At 26.3% G+C, this 8,429-nt stretch overlaps 2 protein-coding genes across 2 annotated transcripts; one reads left to right on the forward strand and one right to left on the reverse strand.

Moving 5' to 3' along the window:
- Positions 1–2,512: 2,512 nt before the first annotated feature.
- On the forward strand, positions 2,513–4,212 carry LOC112686717 (cytochrome c oxidase assembly factor 5). Its single transcript, XM_025559131.1, has 3 exons — positions 2,513–2,783; positions 2,882–2,977; positions 4,028–4,212. The coding sequence occupies exons 1-3, from the start codon at positions 2,679–2,681 to the stop codon at positions 4,067–4,069; spliced, it is 243 nt and encodes an 80-aa protein (XP_025414916.1). The 5' UTR covers positions 2,513–2,678; the 3' UTR covers positions 4,070–4,212.
- Positions 4,213–4,256: 44 nt separating this feature from the next.
- LOC112686726 (cell cycle checkpoint protein RAD17) lies at positions 4,257–6,993 on the reverse strand. The gene is made up of 2 exons (XM_025559136.1): positions 6,693–6,993; positions 4,257–5,830 (listed from the first exon to the last, which is right to left on the reverse strand). The coding sequence occupies exon 2, from the start codon at positions 5,825–5,827 to the stop codon at positions 4,385–4,387; it is 1,443 nt and encodes a 480-aa protein (XP_025414921.1). The 5' UTR covers positions 5,828–5,830; positions 6,693–6,993; the 3' UTR covers positions 4,257–4,384.
- Positions 6,994–8,429: the final 1,436 nt, after the last annotated feature.

Consider the following 8,429-nt stretch of genomic DNA (forward strand, 5'->3'; position numbering starts at 1 on the left):
TAAGGTTAATTTTAAATTGTTTTACCTTCAATTAAAATTAAAAATTCAGAAAATTCAACATAATCATATTTAGTTTATAAATATTTAAAGTTATAGAATCATTTATGAAATACTTACGTCATCATTTTCACGATTATTACCGATAATTTTAATTTATTATTATTATAAATTATATTTTAATAAATGTTACAAAAACTATTATAGAACGCTAGAAATACTTTTATACACTTGGTGGTGAGTAGGGGCTGAAGGATGAATTTTCAAATCCTCTATTACCTGCTTAAAAAAGTGTTAAGCTCTTCCCAAACAAAAAAGTATAAGTCTTGACTACGCCAGTGCTTTATATATCTATGAATAGAAATGTGCCATGGTATGAAATAGAAAAATCAAATCTCAGTCAGTGTGTAATAAATAGAAAAAATTAATTATATTATTAAACAAATACGGGACATTCAACCTGTTAAATATATTAGATTAAATTACATCGCATTTGTTAAATCTCACATCACATACGATATAATATGTCGAGGTGGAGTCTACGTTAATATTCTCAATTAATTACAAAGTGTTCAAAATGCTCTGATAAAGATCATTATGAAAAAAAAACTACTGATATCCAACTAATATTTTATTTAAAGAGATCAACGTTCTGAATATTAAAGATACATGTTTCAAAATAAGTACTGTATACCAAAAAAACTATTTTATCCTGTAAACTTTAGTGTCAATACCAGGTACTTAAACATTAAACAAATATTTCCAAATCTGGTCAAAGAACTAACTATCTGTCGAAAGGTTTTCAATGTTGTTATAATGCCTAAGTGTTTACAACTCTATGTCCGGCAACTTAATAAATATACAACTACCATTATTCAAAATGTAAATTTTACGTTGACTAATGTATGAGTATGACGCTGCTAATACGTGAGATTTATATACTTCCATACATATATCATATTTAATTTTTATCCTATTTTTTTTTTTTTTTTTTTGTCCCTTAATATTGTACATTGTATTATTTGTTTTAGTTTCTGTTAACCTTTTTAAAGCATATTTATAAAATATATGTTAGGATATAGATAATTCTGGACCTCTACACGCGTTATTTTAATAAAAAAATAAATAAAATATAAATAAAAATATATATAAGTCACATACATAACATATATACTACCTGAACCAAGATTTAAGTTTTACATTATTATGTAGGTATATAAATACGGAAAAAACAAAAGTAATGGTATGCAGTAAACAAAATTTACCAAACATTAACATTAATATATACCTTAAAAAAAACAGAATAGAACAAGTAAATTAATTTAAATATTTGTGCAACATAATAATTAATGATGGAAAATTAAAAAAAAAAAAGAAATAAAAAGTAGAAAAGGGCAAGCAAAAAAGGCATTCTTGCTTAAAAGTAAATTACTAACAACAACAAATGTAGATCTAAGAACAAGAAAACGTTTAATTAAAACATATGTATGGAGTACAGCATTATATGGCAGTGAAACATGGACGTTGAACAAAAAAGATGACTATAGAAGCTTTATAAATGTAGCACTGGCGAAAAATGAAGAAAATAAAATGGACGGAAAGGAAGACAAACGAAGAAGTATTTAATCAAAAAGAATAGAACATTGATAAGCAATTTAAGATCAAGGTGATGGCATATGATAGGTCATACGTTGAAACACTACGAAGAACTTCATAGCATCATATCATACTGGAAGGTATGATAGAAGGGAAACGCGGAAAAGACAGGCCAAGAACGTCTTATATAAGTCATATAATCAAAGATGCACGAGTCGATTCAAACAAATAGCTCAATGATAAAGCATAAGTCTGAGAATCGTGGAGGGAACATTTATTGTAGACCAATCTCGATCTACAGATTGAATACTAAAAAAAAAAAAGTTGTAATGTATGGTATTAAAAACCAAATTTTATTTTGATCTTGTGTTGTTATGTAGTTTTAGTAACTTTGATTTGCCGCTCCTTGACTGTTGATAGGTTCTTTTAGTTTATAAATTTAAATATTTCTTTATCCTAAGACATAATAAAAAGAGAAAATACATCCTAATTTAAACTTGTTTGCTTCAGTTTTAGTTTAAATACCAAATAGGTATAAACTTTTTTTTTATAAGTAAATTATATATCAAACAATCGATTGGTGCACACCATGAATTCTAAATTATAGAAATTTATATTATTCTTGTACAACAACGAAACAAATTGGCCAATCCACTTATTCTACAATATATTCTCTACGAATAAATCATAATTAATAAACATTGAACGGTAATACATTCCTAAAATAATATCCGTATGTAGTAGAAGAAAACGAATTATAAGTACGAAACTTTTCGTTAAAACCACAGTGATGCTTATTTTCACGGCGTATCATGTAGATAAAGAATACTTACAAATGTAAAGTATAATGCATAGATAAATGATCGTATCACGGTTATATATTTACAACCGTGCTGATAACAGAATTTCGCTATTAGTTATCTTAAAACGAATGATAAACAAAGCGCCGAAGTACGCATTAATAAATCATTATTACTGTTGCTCGTTAAATATAAAATCACATTATCCTTTGTCCAGTAATTTCAGTAATACACCATTATTCACTTGTCACCGTGGTTTAGATTTTCAATTGTCTGTATATAAATATGATGCGTTATGAGGAAGGTGGTACTCTTGCAGATCATAGACCTTGTTCGGGCGTAAGAGCTGATCTCAAAATGTGTTTGTTGGAATCCAATTGTTGTAAAATTGTAAATCATTTGTGAATAATTATTTTCACTACTGGAAAATGAAAGTCGTAGCAAATTTAACGTATGAATGTAACATGTATCTGTTTAACAATTTTTAGGAAAAGAAGACGCCAAAAGAATGCTTGAGAGAGAGAAATTGTCCTCCAGAATGTTTGGCGCTTCAAAATACATTTTTTGAATGCAAAAGATCACTTGTAAGTGTTTGTTAATTAAAATTATATTCCATATAAAGCACTTTTTACTATTGATTTATCGTTGTTGGTATGTATTAGAATTGCAATAATGTATTTAACAAAATCTAGCTGATATTGTACTTCAAATTGTTATAATGAATTTTGTTTTAACTATCATAACTTTAAGCAGCTTTTATTAAAAAATGTATGATAGTGTAAGATCTTTTAGGTCCCCTAACAAATTATTTTGGTAAAGTCTTGGATTTATTGTAAGATTGTATTAAGTACAGTAATATAATGTAGGTACAACATATTATTTACTTTTATAAGTTAGTTAAATATATGTTTAACTATTTAAATGTTTACTGTGAATAATGTCAAATTTTTAAGATGAACAATTATTAATTCATAGACACAACTAGAGTTAAAAATCTGGGGGGCTACAGCCCTCTTAGCAAAATTTAAAATAACCTGTAAATTACTCCTACTCTTATATATCATGTAAATATATTTTAGATTCTGAGCCAAATTGAATTTACTGCAATGTGTCCTTTTTTGTATGTGACACTATTGTGAGTTAAGTATGCTGTATGCCATAGAATATTTATGGAGGGGCTTAACCCCCCTTGTTGCGCCTGTTATTAATTATTGTTTATTTAAATCTGTACCATGAATAATTTTGATTTTATATTATGATACATTGATTTTTTTTCATTGTTCTGTTCTCATTAAGAAAAAATAAATAAAAATATTACATAGTTTTGCAATCAACTGTTGTATTTTTACACAATAATTTCAATTTAATTTTTTAAGCCACATATTATATAAATATTTATGATAATTAATTCTACAAATATTTAGCTAATTAACGAAAAGAAAAAATGAACATTAATTATTTGTTCATTGTATTATTTTATTTTAAGAAACAAAACAATTAATCAAATCATTTATTATTATTAAAATTTCAATTAGCTTAATGTTAAAAGTTTAATGACAATTTGATGTCACAGATAAGATATTTCAGTATGATATATATAATATTAAAATAAAATATTTCAATTTATGTTTCAGCTGGACAACAGACAGAGATTCCGAGGAAGAAAAGGCTATTAAATTAATTATCTATAATTTTAAAGTTCATATATTTTTTGATATGACTATTCTTTTGTCTCTTCATAGAAAATTAGATATTTCTTATGTAAATAGTTGTTTGTTTTTTGTTTGTTAAAAACACAAATAAAGTCATTTTAAAATAATTTTTATTAGCTTTTCCATCTATAGAAATTATTTAAGTAATTATTATACATTATATTCACATTTCTTTCAACTATTTCAAATATAAAAGTATTTATCAATTATTTACTACTTAAGATTATATAACAAATTAGTAATTACAGTTTAGTACATTAATAAACTAGGTATCAGTCATTATCTTCTCTTAAAATTCAAAAATTCTTTAGCAGCAATTTTCTGTTGATCAGTTCCTAATTCATTCACAAATGGAATCACATCCAACAATAAATTTTTGGGTGATTCATAAACATTAAACCATCTTTTTAAGTCTTTATAAATTTGAATATCATTGCTGTATTGGAAATGTTTAGGTTTAACAATTGATCTAAATGTCTTAATGGGCTTTTTGTTTGCTAACATTAATCCTCTAACAGCCACTGATAATGATGCTAAGCTAATATCATAAATAGAAACACCGAACATAAAATCTGAGCCTAGCATTACATCAGCAGTACTGATTGCTTCAGCTGCTTCACAAACATCAGTCAAATTTGAAAAGCGAGATAAATAGTTTTCTTGAAGGAATCCTAAAACCGTAGTAGGTTGCATAGCAAAATTTTCAACTAGATTGTCAGGGTTATGAGCAAATTTAAATTCAAGTGGTGAGTCAATTAGTACTCTTTTTGGATAAATAACGCGACCAATAGAATGAAATAGATCTAAATTCTCATCCCTTGACGCAGTCGAACATTTTTTAACTATTTTATTTGAAACATTCATACAAATGAAACTTAAATTTATAATAGATGCTCTCAAATCACCATTTGTCTCATCATAAATAGCATTCATTTCATTAGAATTTGGTATCCTTATCAGTTTATTCTTTTGCTGTTCAGATTTAACTATTTGTCCTAATACTGCCAATACTGCTTTTCTTGTAACTGGATTAAATTTGATTTGTGTCATTTTTAATGTTTCTATAGTTTCTGTAGAAAATAGATCCCTTGCAATTTTTTCATTATTTACAATAAATACAATTGGAAATGTTGAAGCTGTATTAAAACGGATCATGATATCATGAAACTCTTCTGGTTTATCAATAAAGATATTGGGGAAATCTTTAATCAATAAAAATTGACTTTTTAAAACACCGCATTTCAAACTGCGGTATCTCGTTGCTCCCCAAATAAAATCTTCAAACTTGTCTTGTACATTTTGATTATAATAATTACCACTACACTGATCATAAATTGGTTCATTAGTCATAGGGGTAACCCATTCTAAACACATAAAACCACACTGTTTGGCAATCAATTTGACTGATGTCGCTTTGGCACATCCAGTAGGCCCACTCACAAGTAAGAATTTACTTTTAATTGATGATTCACTGCTTAAACTTTCAAACCAAAGTCTTAGTTCTTTTATTTTACCAGTATGTACTGCTAGTTTAGAGACAGTCTGGGGAGCGTACATGTTACACCAATCAGAATTTTTATTTTCATTTTGAGGATAAGGTCTTTTTTTATCACTTGAAATAGTTATGGGTTTTGTATGAGTGGTTTTCTTTAATGGTGTGGTAATTCCAGTTGATACATCTTCAAAAAATGGTTTAATCCACGCTTTTTTTTCAGGACTCATTGTCTAAAAAAAAAAAATTACAAGTCAATTATATATATTTTTCTATTTCATTAATTGATTATTTTTTGCACTAATTAAATATGTGAACTTTTGGATAATTTATCTAAAATATTAAACGCTAAAGAACAATATAATATAACACCTATGTAATTTACTGATGATAGAATTATATGTATTTTATCTTCTATACATTTTTCAATTTGATAATTACATGTATTATATAATAACTATATATTATTGAATTGAAATATCCTTAAACTTTTCCTACAATAAATATTTAATCACTTGAATACATGTTTATAAAAGTTAAAACAATCATCTATTAATACCTAAACAAATGCAACAATATAAATGTATGTAATATCTATTATACAATTATAATTAACTTTAAATTAATTCAGCATTAGTCGCGCTATAGTCAAAATGATCGTTTTTTTTTTAGGTAAAACATTTACATTATATATTTTAATTATTGACACTTAGTCTACCTTTTAAAAATGTTATTGATTGTATATTATTGACTCATATTACATGAGTGTCAATTATTGAAATATAAAATGTAAATGATTAATTATTAAAGATTTAAAAAAAAGTATGGCCATTTTGACCAAAACGCAATCAACGACAGGTTAAAACATACTCAGTCCCTCAGAATACTATTAAGGAACTAAGGATCTATATAGCTACAAATTAACAACATAATTAAAAACATCAACTTACATTAAAAATCATTATTCATTAAGTGTAATCTATTACCATAAAATTGTATAATCATTAAGATATTTCTTTCACAGTTTGAATGTAAAATATAACTATGACATGCATCAGAAATTAAAATAACCAAATCAAATAAATAGGTACTTACAAATTTCAAGCTTATGAGTTTTAAATTCAAAAACACAAATTTTTATTTTATTTGCTTCACCTATATTCGAGACTAAATTCTAGAAATATTGTAATTAACATTGAAAATTATACAGTTTGAAATACCAAACAGAATATATTCAAGCATATACATATTCAAGCAGAATGTATCACATATAAAATTAAATTTTGTGTAGGAAATATTATTAATATTTTGTTAACGCATAGGAATTGCTAGATAATCTGAAATTCTGACCACAGTATACATTAAATAATATTCTGTGCTCGGATTTCCGAATAGTGATAAGTGATAACTGATAAGGGTATTTATGGTGGGAAATGTCCTCCCCCCGCCCACGGAGTCATTTTTTTTTAGCGTTTTACGGAAGTTATGATCTCAAGTTAAATCCCATTATTATCCAGATTAATCAATAAAAGTTGATTATTGTGACTACTCGCCAAATATACGTTCTCACTAAATACCAGAGTTGGATGTTAGTCGAATAAAATATTTTTCGACTGATTATTTTAATAAAAAATTATTCTTCATTGATTTATTCTTAATTTTATTAATTGATTTTTATTTTTATTCATTATTTTAACTTGTATTATTATTCGTTATTCCCTATAATCATATAAATATTACATTTAAATTCTAAATAACGATGTATAATAATAATAGACTTATTATTTAGACTTAAATAATATATATATAAAGGTAATACACATTAATACGCATAATAATGGATAAAAATAAATTAAATATACTTTTATATTTAATATCATTATTTAATTAATATCCTTCATGATTTTGACGAATACATTTATTCTGAATAATTGTTTTATTCGTGAATAAAACAATTATTCAGAATAATTTTATTCTTTATTCAGTATACCATAATTATTCAGAATGAAAAATTATTCTTTATTCATAATTAAATTAGTTATTCATGCTTTTATTTTGATTTGTTTTTGCCCAATTCTGCCAAATACGGTACCCAATTTTGTAATCATGATAGAAACCGTTTTTAACATTAATACACCACGTTCTATTTCGTAGGTGGCCTACACTATGGTCGCTGTGTAGAAAAGATTCTCTGTGTTGTGCTTCCACGGTATTCAGCTAATCGTGATATCAGTCGACGGTTCGTGTCGGCTGCTCAACCCGTACGGTAATTTAAGCAATTTAAAAAAATTTCGTGAAGCCAAGGCCGTTTTAGGCTATTTAGGGGCCCATGGGCACTTAAAGCTTAGGGGTCATTTAAGTAAACCAAAAAAAGGTGAGTGAAAACATCAAAAACTTATTTTGTATGATGACTTTTATGAAGCCGGAAGATATGAGTTATATGTTTTAAAGAAAAATATTTTTAAATAATGGGATGAAAAATAAAATATACCTAATGCAATTACACACAATTAAGCATTCATTATTTATTTAAAAATTTAATATATTTTATGGCTTTAGTAACAATATTGACATATGTAATAACCCAAAAATAAAAAATAAAAATCAGGGGAAAGTGAATAAAATTGAGGAAAAGGGGAAGTGAAGAGAGAAACCGAGAAAAATAGAAATTAGATATGGATAGTGGAAATGTGGAGATATAAACAGTGAGTTTTAATTGATTACCTTCCTACTTGTTTAAGGAAGGATTTTCAGGATTACAAAAGTTCGAGATCCGATCAGTGCAACAGTCTTGTAAGCCAAATAAAATAGCACTTGTTCCGTAGTAGACAT

This window comes from Sipha flava, unplaced genomic scaffold (assembly GCF_003268045.1).
Source record: "Sipha flava isolate LNK unplaced genomic scaffold, YSA_version1 108_pilon_pilon, whole genome shotgun sequence".
Classification (NCBI taxonomy): Eukaryota; Metazoa; Arthropoda; class Insecta; order Hemiptera; family Aphididae; genus Sipha; species Sipha flava.

Excerpts from the sequence above, each read along its gene's own strand:
- LOC112686726 (XM_025559136.1), bottom strand. The coding sequence starts at position 5,827 with ATGAGTCCTGAAAAAAAAGCGTGGATTAAACCATTTTTTGAAGATGTA.
- LOC112686717 (XM_025559131.1), top strand. The coding sequence starts at position 2,679 with ATGATGCGTTATGAGGAAGGTGGTACTCTTGCAGATCATAGACCTTGT. Across the intron at positions 2,784-2,881 it reads AATCCAATTGTTGTAAAATT|GAAAAGAAGACGCCAAAAGA; the intron begins GTAAATCATTTG and ends AACAATTTTTAG. Across the intron at positions 2,978-4,027 it reads TTGAATGCAAAAGATCACTT|CTGGACAACAGACAGAGATT; the intron begins GTAAGTGTTTGT and ends TTTATGTTTCAG.